This window comes from Tachyglossus aculeatus, chromosome 23 (genome assembly GCF_015852505.1).
Source record: "Tachyglossus aculeatus isolate mTacAcu1 chromosome 23, mTacAcu1.pri, whole genome shotgun sequence".
Classification (NCBI taxonomy): Eukaryota; Metazoa; Chordata; class Mammalia; order Monotremata; family Tachyglossidae; genus Tachyglossus; species Tachyglossus aculeatus.
Genome location: NC_052088.1, coordinates 27444453 through 27470987, shown reverse-complemented (window position 1 = coordinate 27470987; position 26535 = coordinate 27444453). Strand labels below are relative to the sequence as shown.

At 40.7% G+C, this 26535-nt stretch overlaps 1 protein-coding gene across 5 annotated transcripts in view; it reads left to right on the top strand.

The window, feature by feature from the left end:
- Positions 1-26535, top strand: part of MCTP1 (multiple C2 and transmembrane domain containing 1) — a 369964-nt gene that overhangs the window by 152138 nt on the left and 191291 nt on the right. For 4 of the 5 annotated variants that reach the window (XM_038765896.1, XM_038765898.1, XM_038765899.1 and 1 more), the window contains exons 6-8: positions 3893-3931; positions 24670-24840; positions 26161-26291. In XM_038765896.1, coding sequence (XP_038621824.1) covers positions 3893-3931; positions 24670-24840; positions 26161-26291 — 341 coding nt within the window. The remainder of the gene's footprint in view (positions 1-3892; positions 3932-24669; positions 24841-26160; positions 26292-26535) is intronic. The other variant, XM_038765897.1, reaches the window with a different exon arrangement.

Below are 26535 nucleotides of genomic sequence, written 5' to 3'. Positions count from 1 at the left end.
ATGCTTAATGAAATAGAATGTGAAGAGAAACTGCTCATGAACAGAGTAGTGTAAAAAATGACTTGGAATTCAGATTAGTTGCCATCATAAGGCCTTAATTCTAAATCAGAAATCTTGTGAGTTTATATACTATTCATTCATTCATTCATTCAATCGTATTTATTGAGCGCTGACTGTGTGCAGAGCACTGTACTAAGCACTTAATTCTGACAATTTCTTTACATGAGTAATGCAGTTTGACTTGTGTGGATTGGTAGTTTGGAAAGTCAGTTGAAAACAGAGTTGGAAATTATAATTTCATAATACTACTAAAGGAGAACAAAAATCATCTTGTAATTAATTACTCCAATTTAAGGAATTTTGGGGGAATAGTGGGAAAAATTGTTTCATACCTTGTGCTGCCTTAAGCATATTTCAAAATATTCAAATTGAGAAACTGATTGTACAAAGTCCCAGATAAAAGGATAAGAAAATATTTTCATCTTTCACTGTATTTTGTGTATAACATCTCAATAATGAAAATCTTTAGTATGGGATGTCATTTCTGCCAGAATTGCACACCACTTGTATAAGCTGCATTCTGTGTGCAGCATGTAAAAAAAAAAATGAGCTTTCCATGATCCCATATTTTAGCCCAATAGTGCATGAATGAGTTCTCTCAAGCTTTCTTCCTAGAAGAGCTCAATCTGCAGATTTTATTATTAAAGAATTTAAGAAATAATAGGAAGTTCATTTCTGTTGAACATTGCTTTAGACACTCTAGACCAATAAATTGTTTGACTAGCAGTAGAAGATACCAAGAAACATATGATTTTCCGTGAATGTTCTACTTACATTAAACTGAAAAATTGCTTTTTTATCCTGCATTTTCCAAATTATACCAGTTAGCTTCTGGAAAAAAAAAAACCCACCACAAAGATTGGATTTAGAAATACCTTGTATGATTTATGCCTTTCCCTAAGTATTCTTTGATATTTGAAACCTACAAGTTATGTAATTGCCTAAAGGAAAACCATCACTGAAATAAAGAGTGAAAGTGAAGAATGGTTTCAGGTTATAGAATCTTTTACAAATGTAATCATTTTCTGTGTCTCATCTATCACAGACAATAATCCAAGATGCTTATTTTCTCGTGGTGGCTGTGAGGACATTTTTGCTGGTGATCACTTTAGCTTCGTATTATAACAAGGCCTGCTTAACAGTGCATTCAAATATAGTCACATATTTCCACAGTTAAAGCAAAGCTCAGAGAGCAAGTTAGTATATATGATTTAAATTCATCCATAGGAGTTAGTAATTTTTTTGTTTATCCTTCCTAATATTCATCAACAAAAAGTACTACATGTGTCTACTTAGTTATTATTTCTTATTTGCATCCTCTTTTCATCCTGTTGCTGTTTTCAGTTTGGTTTTATTATTCCCGGGGAGGTGAATGGTATGCTGTATTCAATATCTAAAAAAAAATGGGCCATAGAAACATGTTTCCTCTTCAACAGTGTGGCCTAGGGAAAGGGCATGAGACTGAGTTAGAGGATCTGGGTTCTAATCTTGGCCCTTCCACTTACCTGCTGTGTGACTTTGGGAAAGTCACTAAACTTTTCTGTGCTTCAGTTCCTTCAGTTGCAAAATGAGGATTCAGTACTGGTTCTCCCTCTTATGTAGACTTTGAGCCCCATGTGGGACCTGAATATCTTGTATCTACCCTGCTTTCTATAGTGCTTGACACATACTAAGGGCTTAACAAAAGCCACAATTATTACAATTATTATTCAACCCCATGTTAAGCTTTTGGTTGAGGTACCAGAATTTTTGGCTAATGACTCCTAATGCCAATTTGGGAGCCGGAATCAAAAGGCTTTCTAATACCCATCTTCCACCTTGTATTTCTTGGGAAAGAGTGGCCTCTAATGATTATATTGGATTTTCTCTCTTAAGATGCAGATCTTTTGCCTAGGAAAATCCTTTTGAAAGATTGGGTTTCCCGGACGTTTACAAAGTTCTTTGTGTCACAGACTTGTGACAGTAATTGCAACAATGCAGGCTTGATTCTGTAGTAAGGACTATGATCAAAGGCTCAAGATTTGGGTCCATGAGCTTAGCTTTACCAGCGCTTAGTTTCCTTGGCCTATCTCTGTACTGACCATGAAGCCAATGCTGTTCACTCAAGGCTGTAGTCGGGGCTGAATAAGGATGAAAAAAAATTGTACTCTTTTTAGTTCAGGCAGGAATTTGACTTAAACTTTTTTATGATTTCCATGCAACAATTGTGACAACTGTTTGTCCTCTTATAACCATTCCTGCTTTTGTGAAGGGCTATCATGCAAACTAATAGAAAACTCTACATTAGTTACCATTAACAGGCATAGCAGTGTTGAGACAATTTAGGGTTTTGGACTCCAGCAGCAATCCAAAATTATCAGAACCCCAATTTTGGTTTGGGAGTGAGGGTAGTATTTTGGAGCAGGTTGAATGATAACATTCACACGAGTTGTTCAAACTAAGAATCAATCAATTGTGTTTGAGCACTTACTATGTGCAGAGTATTGTACTAAGCACTTAGGAAAGTACAGTGCAACAAAACCAGTAGGCAGCTTCCCTGCCCATGATGAGCTTACAGTCTAGAGGGAGAGACAGTATGAATAAATGAGTAATTTATAATATATAATTTAAAGATATCTACATAAGTGCTGTGGGGTTGGCGATGGGGCGAATATCAAAAGTCCAAAGATCACACATGGAAGTGCATAAGCAACACAGAAGGGACAGCAAGATGAGGAAGAGAGGGTTTAATTGGGGAAGGCGTCTTGGAGATGTGACCTTAATAGTGCTTTGAAGGTGGAGGGAGCGGTGGTTTGGCATATTTTGAGTGGGAGGGAGTTCCAGGGTAGGGGGGAGGATGTGGGAAGGGGGTTGGTGGTGAAATAGTTGAGACTGGGGCACAGTGAGTAAACTGGTGCTAGAGTGGAGTGTGTGGGCTGCGCTGTAGTGGGAGATTAGTGAAGTGAAGTAGGATGGGGCAAGTTAATTGAATGCTTTAAAGCCAATGATAAGGAGTTTCTGGTTGATCCAGAGGTAGATGGGCAGCCATTGGAGGTTCTTGAAGAGTGGAGAGAACTCGGCTGAACGTTTTTATTGATACATGATCCATGCAGCAGATTGAAGTATGGATTGGAGTGGGGAATACTTTTATGGGATTTTTGAAATGGCAATTCACATTCCTTGCTGTTCAAGATAAGATTGATATGGAAGATTGGGGTTTTTTGCCCACCCTTGTGTAGAGGTCAACATTCTAATATCCCGTATGATTTTTAATTTCCTGAATTGAAATTAGATGGTCAGAGGTGAAAAGACTGGTTTGAAATAAATATGCTATGACTCTTTGGTAGGTCAGTTTCTTATCCATGAATCTCCCCATTCACCTCACTAAGACTTTATGCAGTTCTTTATGCAGTATTAAGGACTACCTCAGTAAATTTAGATTTTCATTGTTTGCTCTTGTCAAACCACAGGAACTGTATATGTCTGAGGAGAGGTTATGTATATATCAGTTCTGAAGTTATTTTATCTACTGGAGGAGTGATACACACCAATCCGTTTTGATTAGATTATGCAGACTTCTTCAAGAGTCCCAACACAGTTTTTCATATTATATCCCAAATCTGTTTTACATAATTTGGGGGGATAGAAAAGACTCGCCAAAGTGACTAGAAAGTGCCTACCTGAGTGTAGTATTTTCTAGATCTGCATTCTAATTTTCGTCTTGCATAGTTGTGGCTGGAAAGTGTGTTTTGTCATTGGAAAAACTGTTGAATGTGGAAGGCTTTCTAAAAGACAGTGGGTACCTTTTCTGTGTCAGTGAAAAGGTAATGAGAATGCTTTATTTCATTTACAGACCATGCTAATGAGGAAGAGTTGGAAAAGATCAAGCAAGGTAATATGTAGCATGTGATCTTGCAACATTCTTCTCAAGCAGTTGTCAACTTTTTTGACCAAATCTCTCATAATTCTGCAAACAATAGAACAAAACTTCATTTCTATCCAGTTCTTACATTCCATAAATTTATATTATACCATGTGAAGCCTTTTAGAACAAATAACCCACCAACATTTCGCACTGCATTGCATCTATTCTTTACTCTTCCTCTCATTAGCCTGGAAAGTATTCCACTCTTCTGTTGCCATTAACAGCTCTATATCTCCATGACCATTTGCTTTCTGTGTGTTCATCGCAAAGTCTCAGCCACTGCCTTGTGACTTTACTTGATTGAAGGCAAAGTGATTGTTATGCAAGTTCTTGACCACTGCAAATGGGGTATTTTGATTTATTCATATCACTCTTCTGAAAGTAAGATTAAGGCTGAAAATGATTAAGTACTAAAGAGGAACAGAACCGGCAGCTCCAGGGTAACCTTGCATTTATTATTTTGCCTTGCATCGGGAAGAATGACCTCTCGGGGTAAGAAAAGTGTTCAGTCCCTGTGACAATCTTATTTAATCCTGGACCCGCCTCCCAAGACACTAAATGGTGACAGTTTCCAAAACCGAGACTTTTTAGGTGGAACTGAGCCAGTTCATTTCAAAGGGATTTGGTTTGTGTAAAAGTTTGAAGAAAGCCTGATTTAAGGAACCATCACAATTGTTTTAGGGCCTGGTGAGTAACCTTTATCTCTCTGGAGAAATTAATTTTTCAGAAAATTTTCATCTGTTTTCTAATTGTCAATTCAGTGATGTAATTGTTTAAACAGTGAAAAAAAATATGTTCAAGGTTTGAGTAAAACCTAAGTCTGTTTATGAAAGTTTTCTACTTTAAAAGATCCTGTCCGTAAAGGTGAGTAAAAATGAGCAAGCTTTGAAAGTCGGGGTCTGTCATTCCAATTAAATAGTTCTTAGAGAAGAGTTATCACAGATGATGTGGTCCAAAATCCTTAGTAATGATGCTGTTCAACAAATTAGAAGATTCAGCTGTTGATTTTTAAAATTTGGCAGTTTTTTTCTTGTGCATTTTCATCATTTGGTAATGGGCTCTTTACCCATTCACAATTTTAAATAGTTGAAAATAGGGAGCAGAAGGATAAGAAACTGTTCTAGTTGTATTTACTTGCCCAAAATGGATTTCTTTAGTGACCTTTATCATCAATTCAACAGTATTTATCAAACTCCTACTGTGTGCAAAGCGCACATATAGCTGCCTCTAGCATTTATATATTTAGACTCATTCTAAGCACTTGTGTTTATCTATACATTCCATTCATTTTCATTCAGTGCTATTTTTTCAAGATCCCACTGTGTGTAAAACAGTGTACTAGGTGCTGTGGGCAGGAAATACAATAAAGACTACTCAAGACTCAGTTCAGGGAAGTCAAGGGAAAGAGGCTGATATTACTATCTGAAAGGGGAGAATAGGAAGTGGTTATAGATAGGTGAGGAAAGATGGAATTGATAAAGATGGAAAAAACACGAACACAGGAATGGGACACTACTGAACACAACTGCAGAACATTGTAGGTAAAGGGACTGGAAAAATCAAAGAGGAGGCCAGTGCAATAATCAGGTAAGGATAAGACAAGTGCTTGGATCAGCAAGGTGACATTTGGAATGTAGATAATGGGGAAGATTATGGAAATATTGCAAAGGAAGAACTGAGAGACTTTAGCGACATAAGATTGGGGGAAAGGACGGTGCCAAGATTGGGAGGTGAGGTTTGGACGTGTTGAGCTTGAAGCAGCATGGTGTAGTGGTTAGAGGATGGATGTGAAAGAAGGTTATGAGTTCTAATCCCAGCTCCTCCTCTTGTCTCCTGTGTGACCTTGGGCAAGTTGCTTCACTTCTCTGTGCCTGTTACCTGTAAAATGGAGATTGAGACTGTGAGCCCCACATGGGACAAGGGACTGTGTCTAACTTGATATACTTGTATCCACCCCAGGGCTTAGTTCAGTGTCTGGCACATAGGAAGTGCCTAAGAAATACTATTATTATTATTATTATTACCATTATTAGGTGGTGGCAGGATATCCATGTAGAGAAGTCCTGAAGGGAAGAAATGTAATATGTGGTGGTAATGAGGTTACTCCCTCTGCGATGGGGCTCCAATCTTCTTTTTGAAAATTCAGGTAGGCAACATTTGTATTGTTCTGTGAGGATCTCTAAACCTTCACATTTCTTTTAAGACTTTAGAGGCCCATAATTTTACGTGGTTCCATGTGATGTCTCATCAAAACTTTTCATGGGGATCCTTTCAGGAGGAATATGTCCATAGAGGGGAGAAAGCTAAATTGGCTTTTTTAAATATACCAGTATCCTTTTTATAAAGGAAGAATTACCTTCTTGGCCTTTCCCATTAGTTAATGATCCACTGATGTTTTCATCTTCTTGACATTCAGTGATTAGATTTCTTCCCTCATTTTCCCCAGCCGGACTGTCAATAATAGGTTTCCCCAATTGAAACTCTATTACTTGTGGCATTCCTATAATGTGAGGTCATAGTCACCATTGAAATCAAAGGAATAAATAGCCAGTTTGTGGATAGTGAAACAATAATTGCAACTCAGTATTGATTTATGAATTGCAAGCAAATGTGTTATCCAGCCTAACCAAACAGTGCCCAACCTTAATGGAAAGCAGGGGGGAAAGCACCTAGACACTTCTGAAAAGCAACAATGTAGGTTTCATGCAAAATGATAGATATGAGTACTGTATTCTGTGGATATTTAAGTGAGCTAAGAAACAGCAGTTTTATAGTGACCATTTCCTTTAAGTTATTATCTGTAAAAACAAGCCAATAATTGATCAATTGATCTTCTAGACTGTGAGCCCACTGTTGGGTAGGGACCATCTCTATATGTTGCCAACTTGTGCTTCCCAAGCGCTTAGTACAGTGCTCTGCACACATTAAGTGCTCAATAAATATGATTGAATGAATGAATCAAGCCTAGGTGGGGTAGTATTCAATAATGTTCCATTATAATGGGATCACTGACTTGTTTGCTATAGTGTTATTTTAGCAGGGGCATAAGGAGCAGACTCCCACAAATTTGGGAGACTGGATGAAATAATTTATCAGAGATTCACTTTATTTGACACAACTAATAATAGCAATGATAATAATTATGGTTTTTTAAGTGCTCACTATTTCCCAGACACTGTACTAAGCACTGGGGTGGATACAAGCAAATTGGGTTGGACACAGTCCCTGTCCTGCATGGGGCTCATTCTTACTCCCCATTTTGCAGATGAGGTAACTGAGGCACAGAGAAGTTAAGTGACTTACCCAAGATCACACAACAGACAAGTAGCAGAGTCGGCATTAGAACCCATGACTTTCTGGCTCCCAGGCTCTATCCACTTCCCTGGGCTGCTTCCCATAATTCTTTTAGAGCAGATTTTTGTTGATTTGGATTTTTAAAATCACTTTCTGAAAGCTTGGTTTAGAAATTTACGTCTTATAATGCATCGTACATAGGATGAAATCAAGAAATATACCTACCTGGCATATATAAGATGAACACAAAATAATTAAAAAGAATACACCATATATAGCCATTAAGATTTTTTTTAACCTAGGTATTTTTAAGTAAGTGGGAAACAAACTTGGATTTTAAATATCTTCTTTCAGATGAAATACTATTAAGGAAGGTAATAAAATTATACCTACTGTTTAGATTTCACTTCATAGAAATAACTAATTATGGATCCACTTATAAACACATATTTTATTAAAGTTTTTTATTACAGTTGATATATTAATGGACTATAACAGAATTCATTCACTAACTGCATGAGGCAAATTTTAACAATAATTTCAGCAAATATTTTGTTAATTTAAACCAAAGAGCACTTTCAACTCTGTAGGGCAGTTAAATCTGACACACTAGGCGACATTAAAAATTCATCAATAAAACCTTAAAGTACATATAACAATTATCAATTCCCATCTACTAAGATCCTGAATTTTGGTAATAAACAGTTTAATAAACATTGTTTCTAAGTAATTGAGTAAAATGGGACTCTGTTCACTCTCTAGATTTCCAACTGATGACACTCAACTCTTTAGGTGAGAGCTTGGGCAATTTGGGGAAAAAGATTCACTTTTCTCATTGACAGATGTTACTTTGGAGGCCTTACATTTTTTAGGTTAGCATAATGTATACAGTCTTCTATACTCTATGCTCATTGTAAGCAGGGAACTTGTCAGCCAACTCTGTTGTATTGTCCTCTCCAAAATGTATAGTATAGTGGTTTGCACTCAATAAGCACTCAATAAGTAAATGTCATTGAAGACTCATGTGTAAATCTGAATTGTCACAGCTAGTAGTGCTTTGACATAAGTTCCAATTTAGATTTTTGTCACGGGAATTTAGTATTGGCTTACCAAAACAATGCAGTTGTGGCAAATGCGTCAAAGAATAGTATGTGAATTTAATTGAAATATTACTAGATATCTAGTTTAATTCACAAATTTGGCCTTTCATTGGAATTTACGATAGTGGTTGTGTGCCATGTTGGTGTAATATGCTGGAGGCTTAAATCAACATACATTTCCATGTACTGTATTTCATAACTTCAGGGAGTCTGCCATAACAATAACCTTACATTTATTTCACTGGTCAAATTGAATTTTAAAATGTTGTCAACTCTTCTGGAAAAAAAATCTGGATGAATTTGTATCAAGCTAAAAGGTGAAAGCATGTCTTTGTGTCTGGATTACATGGTGCTTTTGTGCCCAATTCAAGATGCTTAACTGTGTGGTCACTGATTTGCCTATTGCAAGCAGGAAGGCTTGAGAATGGTTTCAAGCTTGCATGCCTTATTTACATCGGGACTGATCTTTTCACAGCATAACACCACACTTTTTGATCTGACAGGAAAGCCAGATTATTTTGCCCAACTAATGGCAACAGACCAAAATTCTGGTTCATTCAAAAAAAAAAAAATGATTACTTCGGAAGCTGAACTTGAGAATGATTTGGAGGTGAGAATCATTGCTCCAAGTGCTCTACATTTGCAGGCTGAGATGTCTTCCTTTCCTACAGAATTCCCTTCCAGCAGTCTCATTGACAACTATAAATGAAAAGGTTTAAGGTGAAATTGCTTAGAAAAATAAAACGCAAGCAAGCACCACAGAGCTGCAGGAGCCCCGGAAATCCTCCAGAGAATTGAGGCTGTCACTTTCCAGTAATATTTAAAGAGCAATAAGGGCTTCTGAGGGGGGTTTATTTGTGTTAAATGTGTGTGGGAGATAAGAAAGTCTATTTGAGTAACTAACGAAACAGGTAAATAACATTTCAGTGTAAATGTCAGTCAGCTCGGTGTTCATCTTCTCTATTATACAAGTGCAGATAGGTTTCCACAAACATACAGTGTCTTTGCCGGAGGCTGCCGAATGTTAAGACCGTGATACCAGAAACCCGTGTAACTCAGAGGGACTGCGAGAGCCTTCGTGGATTTCTAAATTTTTTGAGACTCTACCCTTAAGTGTATTGAGAAAGGTAATTAGACTCTGAGGAAACACATGTATCAGGAAGGCCAGCTGACTTGGATTTTCTTTTGTTGCTCTGCCCTATTGGCAAGGTTTGTTTAAATGGTAAATGCATCTGGAGGCCTTGGAGGCCTGCAGAAGATATTGGTTGTTGAATTTGTACAGGGAAGAACAAATGCCATTTCGCCCCCCACCCCCAAAAAGTCTAAAATCACATGTTTTCTAAGTGGCTGTAATATTTTCAGTCAACAACTGCAGGATTGAAAGAGGGCTTGAAAGTGTTGTATATAGATTGGCTGATAGAATGACTTGTTGAGTTTGTAAAGATGGGAAGAGTGTCCAACTAGTGGAACCATTTGATTCACTGACACTCCTGATTCATTCATTCAGTTGTATTTACTTGAGCGCTTACTGTGTACTAAGCACTTGGAAAGTACAATTTGGCAACAGATAGAGACAATCCCTACCCAACAACAGGTTCACAGTCTAGAAGGGGGGAGATAGACAACAAAACAAAACAAGTAGACAGGCATCAATAGCATCAATGTAAATAAATAAAATTGTAGATATATATGTCATTAATAAAATAAATAGATAATATGTGTTTACATATACACAAGTGCTTTGGGGTGGGGGTAGAGCAGAGGGAGGGAGTGAATGATGGGGAGGGGAGGAGAAGCAGAGGAAAAGGGGGCTCAGTCTGGGAAGGCCTCCTGGAGGAGGTGAGCTTTCAGTAGGACTTTGAAGGGGGGAAGTGAGCTAGTTCAGTCTGTGGTAATTATTGAACACACCTCCTGACTGCTGAATGGGACTGACTGATTCTCTTTGCTTTCTGGGACCTGCATTCAGTTCAGTGGTTGGTCAATGGAACCATCAGATTAAGCCATTATTACTGCTGACAACCTCTCTTACAACCCTTAACCTCTCTGACGTCGAAATGTCTCCTCAATTCCCTCCCTCAAATCAGTCCATCCCCTTATCTTTTTCCCCATTCCTGTCCTTAATTCCCAGTGCTACCCCTTAACTCACTTCCATCCAACCCCTTATACTATCCCCCCTTTTTTATGGTATCTGTTAAGTGCTCACTGTGCCAGGCATTGTAGGAAGCACTGGGGTAGGTATGAGTTAATCAGGTTGGACACGGTCCATTCCCCACGTTGGGGCTTATGGTCTTAATTCCCATTTTACATGTGAGGTAACTGAGGCACAGACAAGTTTAATTCGTTCATTCATTGTCATATTTATTGAGTGCTTACTGTGTGCAGAGCACTGTACTAAGCGCTTGGGATGTACAAGTCAGCAACATATAGAGACGATCCCTACCCAACTTGCCCAAGGTCACATATAAATGGCAGAGCCAGGATTAGAATTCAGGTCCTTCTGACTCCTAGGTGTGTGCACTTATCACTAGACCATGCTGCTTCTCAACCCTCCTCTGATTTCCTCAGCCAAGTAGAAGCCTATGGAACCCCCCATTCCATCATGGGAAAGGTTTCCTTCATCCTTGCTTTGCACACAGTAAGCACTTAATAAATACAATTGAAAGAATGAGTGAATCCTTGACCTCTTTTTTATGGTATTTATTAAACGCTTACTACATGTAAAACACTGTTCTAAGCACTGGGGAGGTTATAAGGTGATCAGGTTGTCCCACGGGGGGCTCACAGTCTTAATCCCCATTTTACAGATGAGGTAACAGAAGCACAGAGAAGTTAAGTGACTTGCCCAAAGTCAAACAGCTGACAATTGGCGGAGCCGGGATTTGAACCCATGATCTCTGACTCCAAAGCCCGTGCTCTTTCCACTGAGTCACGCTGACCCAGGCAGCACTCCTTGTCTTTACTGTTACTACTCTTCCCCCATCATCAAAGCCTTACTGAAGGCACATCTCCTCCAAGAGGCCTTCCCAGACTTAGCCCCCTCCTTTCCTCTTCTTCCACTCCCTTTTGGGTCACCCTGACTTGCTCCCTTGGTTCTTCCCCCCTTTCTAGCCCTGCAGCACATACCTACATATCTGTAATTTGTTTATTTGTATTGATGATTGTATCTCCCCATCTAGACTGTAAACTAGTAGTGGGCAGGGAATGTGTCTGTTTATTGTTGTATTGTACTCTCCCAAGTGCTCTGCACACATTAAGTGCAAAATAAATACAATTGAGTGAATGACTGAAAACCTGGCTCACCCCAGATGATAGTCACCCCTAATGCTCTCTCTACTGGCTTCTTTATTACTCGCCAGTGCCATTCTCTCATTGTTCCACCCACACCCCCCTTCCCTCTTTTCTTTCCTTTCAATCCCGTAATCTGCATCTACTACTTACTCCAGTTACTAGTCAAGATCATCTACTGTCCTTGAAGCATTTTGAACCATTTAGATCTTTCTTATATTCCTCCTTTCTCCATCCCTTTATTGATCCTTGGGAACAACAGTATCTATGTGGGTATTCCTGAAGACACTTCTGGTAGCCCACTTCACCCACTCACACCACTTGGGCACATGCTCTTTCATATCATCTCTAGGCTCTGTATCATCTCTACCTTCACAAATTCTGAAATTCCTCTATCCAACCATAACATCCTCACCTGCCTTTTCCCCCCACACTCCCATTCCCCACAAATCTGTCCTGTTCCCTTACAGAGACCTCTGATCTTTATACACTCCTCAACTTTCCAAAGTCCCATTTGGTCTCCAAAAGCAAATTCCCATCTGTAAATGCACAAATGGATGCCCTCACCCTTAAATTCATCTCCCTCACTCCCCTGTCCCTCTGCCACTTTCATTTCACTGATCCACAACCCAAAATCACCTCCCAAATATATTTCTTCCACTGCTGTACATGAGCTGTGGAGCACTGCAGTGGAAATTCGAACAGGAGACTGTCCTTATCCATGACACATTCATCCTCACCTCTTTAATTTTGCCCTCTCCACCTGGCTGTCAGTCAATCAATAGTATTTATTGAGTACTTATGTGCAGAGCACTGTTCTAAGTGCATGGAAAAGTACAATGCAATAGAATTAGCAGAATTAGCAGACTCCACTTAATACTTCCCCATCCTTATTTATTCTGTTACCAATTGCCAGTGTCACCTGTTTTAGATTTTCACCCCCACCCCCACCAAAAAAAGTGAACCTTTCCCCTAATGTCCTGGCCCAGGACTTAACTGATAAAATTGCAATAGTGGCGGCAGTTTAGATGAGCCACCCACTGTCCCCTTCCCAGTCCCCCGATTCAGTGACACACATTGTGAGAAAGCTCGAAGGGAAAACCAGTGAAGTTTGTAAGGAAGTAAAGTGATATGTCATTCCTCCCCGGAATCCCTAACTGGTGATTTGGTAAATCCATCCTAACCCTGTTGCCCCAGCCCCACCCCCAGTGCTTTTCCCACTCCCCCTGACTTAGCTGCTGTGCATCCTCACCACTCTGAGCCCTTGAATACACCCTCCCATCCTGAGCATCAATGTGCCCTAGTCAGAAGAGCACAGGCCTGGCAGTCAAAACTTGAATTCTAATCCTGGCTCTGCCACTTGTCCTCTTTTCCCCCTTGATCAAATCCCTTAACTTCTCTGTGCTTGAGTTTCCTCAGCTGAAAAAATGGGAGTAAAATACTTGTTCTCCTTCCCTCTTAGACCATGAGCCCCATATATTTTATCTACCCCAGTGTATAGTACAGTGCTTGGCACAGAGTAAGCACTTAAATACTGCTGTCGTTATTTTTATCATCATCTCTGTTTCACCACTACAGAGTGGCCCATGCCTTCCCTGGCTTGTAGTTCCTCTGCCCCTAACAGCGCCAGGGGGAAGAGCAGTAGCAGTAGGCCCCTTGTAGGTTTTTTGGCTTGGCCCAACCTCATGGTGATGGTGGACCCAGGGGCAGCGGTGATGAAGGGACTGTTAGCAGCAGTAGAATGCTGAAAATGCCATTGAGTAGGGAAAGAAGAGCAATAAAGGGGGAAGGGGTGGAACAGGATAAGGGCAGGGTGGGTTTATCTGATCACCTGCTTGGTCACCAGGGAGGGACAATATGACAGTTTTGTTTTTGCTGTAGGAAAATTCCACGACTGTGGAACCCTGATTGCTAAGCCCCAAGGTTTTGAGGCCTTTAAACGTTTAATCAATTATGTTTACAGAGTTCTTACTGTTTGCAGAGCACTGTACTAAGTGCTTGAGAGATTTCAATATAACATTCCTTCATTTAATCATTTATTGAGCGCTTACTATGTGCAGAGCACTGTACTAAGCACTTGGGAGGTACAAATTGGTAACATATAGAGATGGTCTGTACCCAACAACGGGCTCACAGTCTAGAAGGGGGAGACAGACAACAAAACAAGGGGGCAGGTGTCAGTACCATCAAAATAAATAGAATTATAGCTATATACACATCATTAGTAAAATAGGGTAATACATATGTACAAATATGCACAAGGGCTGTAGGAAGGGGGTAGGGAGGAGGGAGGGAGGGGGGCAATGGAGAGGGGAGGAGGAGGAGAGGAAAAGGAGGGGCTCAGTTGGGGAAGGCCTCCTGGAGGAGGTGAGCTCTCAGTAGAGCTTTGAAGGGAGGAAGAGAGCTAGTTTGGTGGATGTGTGGAGGGAGGGCAATCCAGGCCAGAGATAGGACGTGGGCCAGGGTCGACGGCGGGACAGGCGAGAATGAGGCACAGTGAGGAGGTTAGTGGCAGAGGAGCGGAGTGTCGGGGTGGGCTGTAGAAGAAGAGAAGGGAGGTGAAGTAGGAGGGGGCGAGGGGACGGACAGCCTTGAAGCCAAGATTGAGCAGTTTTTGCTTGATTCGAAGGTTGATACACAGCCACTGGAGATTTTTGAGGAGGGGAGTAATGTGCTCATAGCGTTTCTGTAGAAAGATAATCTGGGCAGTGGAGTGAAGTGTAGACTGAAGTGGGGAGAGACAGGAGGATGGGAGATCAGAAAGGAGGCTGATGTAGTAATCCATTCGGAATAGGATGAGAGACTGAACCAGCAAGGTAGCGGTTTGGATGGAGAGGAAAGGGCGGATCTTGGTGATGTTGCAGAGGTGAGACTGGCAGGTTTTGGTGATGGATTGGATGTGTGGGGTGAACGAGAGAGTGGAGTTGAGGATGATACCAAGGTTGCAGGTTTGTGAGACGGGAAGGATGATAGTGCCGTCTACAGTGATGGGAAAGTCAGGGAGAGGGTAGGATTCGGGAGGGAAGATAAGGAGCTCAGTCTTGGACATGTTGAGTTTTAGATGGCGGGCAGGCATCCAGATGTCCTGAAGGCAAGAGGAGATATGAGCCTGGAGGGAGGGAGAGAGAACAGGGGTGGAGATGTAGATTTGGGTGTCATCAGCGTAGAGACGGTAGTTCATTCATTGTGGCAGTGAATGAGTTCACCAAGAGAGTGAGTATAGATGGAGAACAGAAGGGGACCAATAACTGACCCTTGAGGAACCCCTACAGTAAGGGGATGGGAGGGGGAGGAGGAGCCCGCGAAGGAGATTGAGAATGAATGGCCAGAGACATAAGAGGAAAACCAGGAGAGGACGGAGTCTGTGAAGCCAAGGTTGGATAGTGTGTTGAGGAGAAGGGGATGGTCGAGGAGGGTTACATTGTTATATTGTAATCTCTCAAGCACTTAGTACAGTGCTCTGCAAACAGTAGAGTAGGAGCCATTGGATTTGGCAAGAAGGCAACTTTTAACAAAGTTGGTAGATACTTCCCTGCCAACAGGGAGCTCACAATCTAGTCTGTCCACTTGTCTGTGGGAAGAAGTTGGAGCAAGGTTGTGTGTTGATGAGTGGCTAGAACAAATAAATTGTACAATTCTTTTTCCTTCTCACCAAATTGCTGTTAGAGGATCCTGGTGGCAGGAACCGTGTTGTAACTGGACACATTTTAAAATGGTTGAATAACTGAGTAGAAATAGGAGGCTAGCTGATGATAAGCCTCATGTGGAACAGAGGTGGTGCTCAGCCTGATTATCTGGTATCTACCCTGGCTCTTAGTGTAGTACGTAGCACATAGTGTGTACCACTGCATTTTTATTAATGAGATTCTCAGAATTAGGCATTTCTGAAGGAAGGGATGACTTCCACTTATATGTAATCTGAGTGACACAATAAATGCCTCTAATGCTGAGTTGCTGTTAGCTCTCAGTTTTAGCCCAGATTCATTTTAACTTCCCTTGATTAAACTAGAAATATATCTGAATCCACAATTACAACCTTTTGAAACATTACCATGGAATTCATAAACATTACTATGGAGTTCATAAAGAGATGATTTTGTTATTCCTTTTGATAATAAAATCTACTTGTTTAGATAGCTTTATAATGCCAGGTGTCTATTGAAATTCAAAAAATTGTAGAAAGGAAGGGTTTGACTGATATATTCTGAATTGTACACCCATTCAGAGAAATCCAGAGCTCAGAAAAATGAAATAATTTGGAGAGAACTCATTCTACAAGAGAACATGGATAGGAAAGTGAAATTCAAAGTGTCCATTGATGTCTAATGATTGAAGTAATTAAATAAAGCAGGTAAATTATAGCCTCGGGACACAGATATGTCTAAACAAGAATAATACTTTTGCTGCTCAATGCCTAATAAAGAAATTTAATTACTAACTCTTAATTTTAATATATTATTACCGTGATTCACACTGTGTTCTATTTGGAGAAGGATTCTGATAACAAAAAAAGAAGGTAATTGGGAAACTATCTGCTAGATTAGTCTGAGAAGGAAAAAAACATAGATTGGAGCAGTCATGAACAGCTTTCAACCAAAGACTAGAAATTTGGATGGATTAATGAAAAATTAGTCTCAACTTGGCTCTCTCGAAGAAAATGACAAAACTGATCATTTCCTGTTCTTGGAAATGCTATTTGATCTTGGCTTCACTGATACTTGTTACCTACCCTATTTTCCTTCCTTCCTTTCTGATGGCTCCCTTTCTTTCTCACATGCTGTTCTTTTTCAGCCTCTCGTAGTCCTCTCACTGTGCACTCAGCTCTCTTAAGGAGCTCATCCACTCACTTTACCTACCACCTCTATCTGTGGGTAGTTTCGTAAACCCACCTTATTGGCCCTGAAATTTCTCCTGCCCTAGAATTTCAAATTTCCTTTCAGGACACCTCCACCTGGATATTCTGCCACCATCTTAATCCCATCTCTCCTTCTATATTTCCTATGTAGCACCACCGTATTCCCTAGTCACAAAATCCCCAACGTCAGAATTTCTTCAACCAGGAGTGTTGTACTGAAGTTGGGGGTTGGGCAACCATGTCTGTTATGACCCCCTCCTTCCCCGGCAGCTCCCAAAGACTCCCAGGATCCTCTTGAGAAGCAGTGTGGCTCAGTGGAAAGAGCCCGGGCTTTGGAGTCAGAGGTCATGGGTTCAAATCCCGGCTCTGCCAATTGTCAGCTGGGTGACTTTGGGCAAGTCACTTCACTTCTCTGTGCCTCAGTTACCTCATCTGGAAAAGGGGGATTAAGACTGTGAGCCCCCCTTGGGACAACCTGATCACCTTGTAACCTCCCCAGCGCTTAGAACAGTGCTTTGCATATAGTAAGTGCTTAATAAATGCTATTATTATTATTATTATTATCTTGTAGTGCACCCATATGCCTCCCCGTCGATAGCAGAATGACCTTAGCCAGTGTGCTCCCGCTTCTGAGGCAAGGCATCATGGAGAAGCAGCGTGGCCTAGTGGATATACTACGGGCTTGGGAGTCAGAAGGACTTGGGTTCTAATCCCTGTTCTGCCACTTGTCTACCGTGACCTTGGTCAAGCCACTTAGCTTCTTTATGCCTCAGTTACTCTCATCTGTAAAATGGGGATTAAGACTGTGAGCCACGTGTGGGACATGGACTGTGCCCAACCTGATTAGCTTGTTTCCGCTTCAGAGTTTAGTACAGTGCCTGACACAGAGTAAGCACTTAAATACCATTTAAAAAAGGCAATTGGGAGAGAGCTCCCAGATCAGGGGAAGATGCCACTTCCAGGTGCAATGTCTTTTCAGTCTGGTCAGTGCTGAATGCACTTCCTCATCCTTGGGGATCGAGGGCCTTTCATTTCTACTGTACAGTCCCAAACGTTAAGACTGGGCTCAACATACCAAGGGCTCTCAATTAATACTGTTGACGATAATCTTGGAAAACAGTGCTTTGCACATAGTAAGCGCTTAACATGCCATTATTATTATTGGAAAGCAGCATGGCCTACTGGAAAGAGCACAGGCCTGGAATTCATTCATTCATTGTCATATTTATTGAGCGCTTACTGTGTGCAGAGCACTGTACTAAGCGCTTGGGAAGTAAAAGTTGGCAACATATAGAGATGGTCCCTACCCAACAACAGGCTCACAGTCCAGAATGGGGAGACAGTCAACAAAACACAACATGTGGACAAGTGTCAAGTCATCAGAACAAATAGAATTAAAGCTAAATGCACATCATTAACAAAAAGTCAGAGGACCTGGGTTCTAACTCTGCTCCGCAATTTACCTGTTGTGTTACTTTTCTGTGCCTGTTTCCTCATCTGTAAAAAGGGGATTAAACACCTGTTCAGTCAGTCAATCATATTTATTGAGCACTTGCTGTGTGTAGAGTATTGTACTAAGTGCTTAAGAGCGTACAATACCACAATATAAAGACACATTCTCTGCCCACTATGAGCTGACAGTCTAGACGGGGAAAAGACATTGATAAAAATGAATTACAGATATGTACATAAGTGCTGCAGAGCTGGGGGGGCGGGGAGCATTTTGTGTGTGTGTGGAATGCGTAACGGGTGGAAGTCAGGGTGATGCAGATGGGAGCGGGAGAAGAGGAAAAGAGGGCTTAGCCAGGGAAGGCCTCTTGGAAGAGATGTGCCTTCAATAATAATAATGATGGCATTTGTTAAGCGCTTACTATGTGCAAAGCACTGTTCTAAGCGCTGGGGGGATACAAGGTGATCAAGTTGTTCCACGTGGGGCTCACAGTCTTAATCCCCATTTTACAGATGAGGTAACTGAGGCTCAGAGAAGTTAAGTGACTTGCCCAAGGTCACCCAGACATGTGGCGGATCTGGGATTCGAACCCATGACCTCTGACTCCAAAGCCCGTGCTCTTTTCACCAAGCCACGCTGCTTTCTTCGATAGAAGAAATCGAGGCACAGTGAGAAGGAAAGCCTTAGAGGACCGAAGTCTGCGGGCTGGGTTTTAATAGGAGACCACCGAGGTGAGGTAGGAGGGGGCAAGGTGATGGACGGCTTTGAAACCAATGTTGAGGCATTTTTGTCTGATGCGGCGGTGGATGGGCAACCACTGAAGTTTTTTGAGGAGTGGGGAAACGTGGCCTGAACGTTTTAACTTGAACTGTGAGGCCCCTGTGGGACAGGGACTGTTTATGACCTAATTAACGTGTATCTACCTCAGTGCTTGGCACATAGTAAGGCTTTGAATGAGGGGAGAGTCATTGTCTGTCGGATGTGAGGAGAGAGGACGTTCCAGGCCCGAGGCAGGACGTGGGTGAGAGGTCAGCGGTGAGATAGATGAGGTGGAGACACAGTGAGAAGGTTGGCATTAAAAGGAGCAAAGTGTAAAAAGGAGAGTAGCAAGATAAGGTAGGATAGGACAAGGTGATTGAGTACTTTAAAGCCAGTTGTGAGTTTCTGTTTGATGTGGAGATGGATGAGCACCCACTGGAGTTTCTTGAGGAATGAGGAAACTCCTATACGCCCCTTTGGGACAGGAATTGTGTCCAACCTAATTAACCCAACCTATAGCTATGCCCAGTGCTTGGCATATAGTAAGTCCTTAACAAATTAGGATCACCCTTCTTTGAGGCTCTCCTGGTTTTCCTATAAAAGAAACATCAGGAGCCTAATCTTAGAGTCAGATTTGTCTTGTATTGCAGGCTAAGTATTAATTGAAATATGAGTTAAGAAGCGTAGCCATGCCGCATTTTTATTAAAAGCTTATACTTTTTGGTATGACCAGATGTGGGACTCAGATCTGTGGGAAGAGAATTGAGGTTTTGTCATAGACCGTAACTAACATTCTGTAAGATAAAGGTATTGAAGTGATTGCATTAGCACACAGGCCTGGAAGTCAGAAGGTTATGGGTTCTAATCTTGGCTCTGCCACATGTCTGCTGTGTGACCTTGGGTAAGTCATCTTACTTCTCTGGGCCTCAGTTACATCGTCTGCAAAGTGGGGATTGAGACTGTGAGCCCCATGTGGGACAGGGACTGTGTCCAACCTGATTTTCTTGTATCCACCCTAGCGCTTAATACAGTTCATGGCACATAGTAAGTGCTTAACAAATACCATTATCATTATTATTTTTTGGTGGAAATTAAACTGGCAAAAGAAATGACAGCTGAGCTGGAAATGGCAAAGGCCTATACATTTTTACAATAAGAATTGGATAGTAATGATCCAAATTACACTATGTGGGATTCTTTTTTAAAAGGTGGAAAATGTTTTGAGGGAAAGAGCAGACACACAGACTTTCCATATGATCAAGGATTGAACAGTACCTAGATGGACCACTGTCACTGTGTGGGGACATCACCTATTAGAAGGCTCCTTCCCTTTGACTCTTCTTTCTTTGACAGCTGATAGACACCAAATGGATTCATTAGTGAGCTGCAGCTATTTTAATTTCATCTTCTGAGCCCCTTTTGCGGGAACCTGAGACATGAATTATGCGACCTGGCTAAAGCATTTGCTAGGAAATGAGGGAAAATTGATCAGAGCATCCTGAAGACTAAAATGTCTCAGGGTTTAGACTTCCTTTCCGACCTAACTTTTGCTGGGAGGGTCAAGGGTTGTGAAAATCCATGCTGATCTGTTAAATGGAGAGCTGTCATCTGTAGTCTCACCCGGATTATGACTCTGTGACATTGAAGCAAATTAATTCCTGCTTTATATTACAACAGGGTTAGAGGCATCTGGTTGAGCTCTAAGCCAGAGAGAGAGTGGCTCTGGCAGAAAGGATGGAGGCAGCTCTTGATAGAATCCATGCTGGCTGCCTCTTCTCCCTTCTCCCTCTTTCAAGAACCCCGTCTCTAGGCTGTACATACCCCATTCAGCCATTCAAGTGGTTATTGTTTTTATGTGCCAAATATTCGAATAGATCCAATCCAGTCCCTGTCCCAGTCGACTCACAGTATGAGAGGGGAAGACCATGGATTTAATCTCCATTTTACAGATGAGGAAACTGAGACATAGAGAAGTTATGACTTGCCCAAAGTCACACAGCAGACAAGCAGTGGAACTGGGACTAGAAGCCAGATCCCTTCATTCCCAGATAATAATGTTATATAAGCTTGCCTAATGATCCAGAAAGTTGAGACATTCATGGATCTTTCTAGCTCTGTGCTTCTGTGGAGATAATCTGGTGCGGCTTCAGTGCTAATGAGATATCGGAGGGAATTTGAAAGAACCTAAAGAGTTTAGTGAGGGATGATGAGGTACACATCTGCATTTTGTAAAAATTACATCAACGCAATGTGTCTCTGGAACAATACATTGTACCTAAAAGCTGTGGAATGAGGGGAAGAGAGTTATAGTAAACAATCGGGGAACATCTCAATTGAACATTATTGCTCTGTGGAATGGCCAAGGAGAGAACCTGAAGCTTTATTATTAAGCTGGATATTAAAAATTGAAGTGGACAAAGCAATAGAAGATCCATTATAAAAGGTGGTCTTGATGAGAGGAGAAATGACTGAAGAAGAAATCTTATATTGGACTGCCCAAGCCAGCTACTATTCCCTGGAATAAATTTAGTCAGGAATGGAATAGAAAGTTCACTGGATTCAGGCTGAGTAAATACTGTGTCTGATTTGATTATCCTGTATCTAGTTTAGTACTTGGCACACAGTGAGTAGTTAATCACAATTATTCTTGTTATTATTGCCATGCATTGATAGGTATGGGTGTTTGTGCTACCAAACAGTAATTCTAGGCTGCTACTGATCTTTGGTGAAGTGTCTTATGGGTCTTTTGATTAAATAATGCCACACGCTCTGAGAATAGAATCATATAAGAACAGACTCTTATAGCATGCTGGCTTATCATAAAGATATAAGCTACATTTCTCAGTCCATTCTCACTTGAGATTTTATAGAGTGGCTCGAGGGACATGAGACTAAGTCTGCTATAGCAAAAGGAAATGAAAGTTGGTAAGTTTGGTCGCATATTTAATTTTTTGCATCCGATGCAGAATTCCAAAGAGGAGGGAGTCTATTTTTATTTATTACTCTATTTTATTTGTACATATTTATTCTATTTATTTTATTTTGTTAATATATTTTGTTTTGTTGTCTGTCTCCCCCTTCTAGACTGTGAGCCTGCTGTTGGGGAGGAACCATCTCTATATGTTGCCAACTTGTACTTCCCAAGCGCTTAGTACAGTGCTCTGCACACAGTAAGCGCTCAATAAATACGATTGAATGAATGAATGAAGTCAGGTGCTTCAGGTTGTAATCCCAGCTCTGCCACTTGCTTGCTGTGTGACCTTGGGCCAGTCACTTAACTTCTCTGTGCTTCAGTTCCCGTATAAAATGAGAACAGCATACCTGCTCTCCCTCCCTTTCTGTACTGAGTCCCACGTGGGGAAGTATTGCATCTGATCTGATAATCTTATCCCTATCCCAGGAGTTTGTACATATGAGTGCAGCATCATTATCATTATTATTGTTAATAGTAGTAATAATAAGTATAGCCTTGCTATATATTTTATTATAATCCAGATAATTAATTTCAACAGAAATCTAAAGCACCTTTGTCTTTTTCATATACAGAATTCTAAAGTCTTTGTTGCCAAAATACACAAATTCTGAATAATTTAATTCACACACTCATTGCTAAGATGAACCATCACTTGACATTAGGTTGAACTGATTAAACACTCACATCTCTCCTACATGGTCTTTTAACATGAAATAAAAATAATCTAACTCCAACACATAAATTGAATTAATTTCCTCCATCCCTATTGTATCTGCTGTGGAATCTTGCCAACTGAAAATATGAGTGACAAAGGCTATCTGCACTAAATTTCTAGGTTCAAATAATTTCTGGCTTCCTGATGCTTTGTAAATTAGAATGGGAATTAATCACTCCATGGAGCATTGAAATATTTTTCCCGTTTACCATCGTTATACAAAAAAAAAATCTCCTAAACAGAGTCTATTGTGGGGGAATGCCCATTCCTTTGTTAGAAAGCATCGCTTACAACCTCTAATTTATCTAATAATGAAGTAGGTTTTCCTAAAAGTATTATAAGCAGCCTCACACTTCTGTTCTAGGAGAGTTCCTTGGAAAAATAGCTACTCAGATAATGAAATCAATCTATGTGAATGATATATTTAGAAGTAGGTGGATTTTTCTTAAAGTGAGAAAAGAATGTGTGAACAAAACAATTGTGTATACTTATCAGAATAAAAGGGATCATCTCTGAAATCATGAAATCTCACCTTTACAGAACTAAAGACATTTTTATGTCTTGGGAAATTCAGGGTGTTGTGTGTGCCAGGCTATTCTGAGCCACATTGTTCTTTGCCTTTAAATTCCTCTTGCCTCCTTTCTTTTTTGTCAGTATAGCATGTAACCAAAACTTCAGATTCTAAAGTCAATTGATGATTCCCCACACTAAGAATAGATGTTTGTAATTACTTCTGGGAAGACATTTATATTTTTACAAGTGAAGGGGAGATTTTGCAAAATGTAGTTTCTAAATATTGAAGTTAGGAAAAAAAGTTCTTATAAAGGAGAGAGGTTTTAGCATTTCCCTTGAACACTCTTTTAATTTTCTTTTGTTTTAAAGCCAGGTCAGTAAACATCTCTCATAGAGTATGTGTGAAAACATATTTGGAGACATATATGCAGTATATGTGCACACGTATAGACTACAATACAACAGTGTTGGCAGACACATTCCATGCTGAGTTTTCATTGTAGAGGGGGAGGTAGGGAATGTGTCTGATTGTTATATTGTACTCTCCCAAGTGCTTATTACGGTGCTCTGCACCCAATAAGCGCTCAGTAATTACAATTGACTGACAGACATTAATATAAATGCATTCCCTGCCCACAATGAACTTAGGAGAAGCAGCGTGGCTCAGTGGAAAGAGCACGGGCTTTGGAGTCAGAGGTCAGGGGTTCAAATCCTGGCTCCACCAATTGTCAGCTGTGTGAGTTTGGGCAAGTCACTTAACTTCTCTGTGCCTCAGTTACTTCATCTGTAAAATGGGGATTAAGACTGTGAGCCTCCCGTGGGACAACCTGATCACCTTGTAACCCCCCCAGTGCTTAGAACAGTGCTTTGCACATAGTAAGAGCTTAATAAATGCCATTATTATTATTAAAGTACAGTGTGACCTTAATAAGGCTTTGAAGGTAGGGAGAGTGGTGGTTTGGGATAGGGAGAAGTAATTCTAGGCCAGAGAGAGGATATGGGAAAGGGGTCAGCAGTGAGATAGAGATACGATGATCAAGTTGTCGCTAGAAGAGCAAAGCATTCAGGTTGAGCTATTGTAGGAGTGAGGCAAGGAGGGGACAAGCTGACAGTGCTTTAAAGCTGATGGTAAGGAGTTTCTATTTGATGCAGAGAAATTGTCTGGGCAGCAGAATGAAGTATGAACTGGAGTTGGGAAGACAATTAATGCCCAGGTATTTTCACATTAGTTCCAAATGGCACTGAACTGTAAAAAAAGAAAATCCTAGTACAGAAGAGCGTAAGTTGAAAATTGGATTCATAATTTGAATATACCAGGTACTTTCTCTGTTTTCTTTTTATAAACATCTGAGGCAGAAGCAGGTGTTTGCACTGTCACTGGCAAGGTCTTTAAGGTATTGAAGTGACAACATGTATTTATGGTGGTCTATAATGCGGTCAAAATGAATGTTTTAGAATCTCTTTGTTTTTCATTCTTTATATGGAAAAACATTTAAATGAGTGCTGATGGTCAATGACTTTTGGTACCTTGGCTTCTTCAGATTCAGAAATTCTCAGTTACAAGGGGAGACACTTAAGTGGTGAGCCATGTATGGGACAGGGACTCTGTCCAACCCAGTTACCTTGTATCTACCCCACACTTAGTAAAGTGCCTGGCACATCATAAGCACTTGAGTAGCATAAAGAAGAAAGAAACAAACATAATTTTCAACAGTCTCATTTGTTTTATTTTAACTAACTCTTATTTTCTGTTTACTAAGTTTCAGACCCAAAGTTTACGGCTGTCAGATCTGCACAGGAAATCTCACCTGTGGAGAGGGATCGTCAGTATCACTTTAATAGAAGGAAAAGGTCTTAAGGCCATGGATTCAAATGGACTGAGTGATCCTTATGTGAAATTCCGGCTTGGACATCAGAAGTACAAGAGTAAGGTAATTTCTTTTCACCGTATCACACTTAGTGCTTTTTGGATACAGAAACATCTGTCCATGCATTTGTAACTAAAAAGTTACCAATATTAAAGTTTTCCCTCTTGCTCTTTGCCAGAGTGGAAAGAGAAGAGGAGGGAGGAAAGGGAAATTTTTATTCAAATTCTTGCCAATTTCCTGGAGGCTTATTTCTGTAGGTCAGCTGACCCTACTCTGGAGTAAATAACCCCCAGTGTTAGTACAAGTCACCATGTGGAAGTGAATTAATCTTGGGCTCATCTGAATTGAGGTTGTATATCCAGTTGATGATCACTTTGGTTCTAGAGGTGAGGCCACTTAAGAAGCAAGGCGCCAAGAAACATGTTTGGAGCTAGTAGAGGTTCAGATCACAGATCTCCTTGCACAGCTTTGTGCCAGGGTAGGAGCAGAAGGGTGACTGAAGTCAAGAAGTGAGGCATTAAGGAAACAGAGTGTGTTTTTGGAAATAGCTAAATTTCTCTAAGTATTTTCTAGCAAGTAGGTATGTGAAAAAGATGTAGAATTAGAATCATAAATCCCAAAAGTACATTATGTCCCAGGCCTATTTTCTACAGATATTGATTAAGGAGAGAGAGAGATAACTACTCACCACATGTTCCAGGAAGACTCAGAACAAAGCAGAGTAGTATTTAAGTGTTTTATGTGCCAAGCACTGTCCTAAGTATTGTGGTAGATACAAGATAATCAGGTAAGAAACCAGTGTGGGAGCAGTGGAAGAAGGGATCACAGAGTGTCTCACCCTCCAGGGAAGCCTGGCTCCACCATCCCCATCCCCATGTTGCTAGACCTACATAGCCGCTGTTTAAACCATTTAAGCAGTGGTTGAGTGGCTAGATAAGATAGCCATTTACCTGGACATCTTGGGATTTTGTCTGATAAGCAGGTTGTAGTTCAAAATGATGGTAATCTTCCATGAGAAAATAGCTTAATTTTCTGGGCAAAGTGTTCAAGCCCTTTCCAAGTTGTTATACAGTAAAAGTGTTAGAAATTCAAAGCAGTAGTCGTGGTCTAGCCTTCCCAGGTAATTGTTTTCAAACAAGGGGCTACTTTACCTACCTCCCACGCAAATAAAAGGGCTACTTTCTGGACAGTGACTAATAATTCATTTCTTGTCATGGCCAAGAATGTCCAAAAGCTCCTTGACGGCTGGGATCATGTCTACCATCTCTGTTGTATGGTACTTTCCAAACAGTACAGTGTTCTCCACTCAGTAAATACCATTGAATGATGCATTTAACCGGGGTGATGAACATAGGCAATAATGACTTTCTCAACTCATTACAGATTATGCCAAAAACTTTAAATCCTCAATGGAGGGAGCAGTTTGACTTCCATCTCTATGAAGAGCGAGGGGGAATAATTGAAGTTACTGCATGGGACAAAGATGCAGGGAAGAGGGATGACTTCATTGGCAGGTTTGTTCAAGTAGAATCCCTCTGTGCACTCCGGAGGGAAGCAGATGATTAAAAATAGCCTTGTTTATAAGCCTAATTTATGTGACCATTCTGAAGGACACATTGAACTTTCCCAGGTGACAAATACATTTTTCTACATGCTGTTTAGAAATCCTTGCTAAGCAGTGGAAAATTAATTTAGGAATTAGCCAGTAGATGGCAGTTTTGACCTGTTAATGGACTGAGGAAATCCAAAATGGAAACA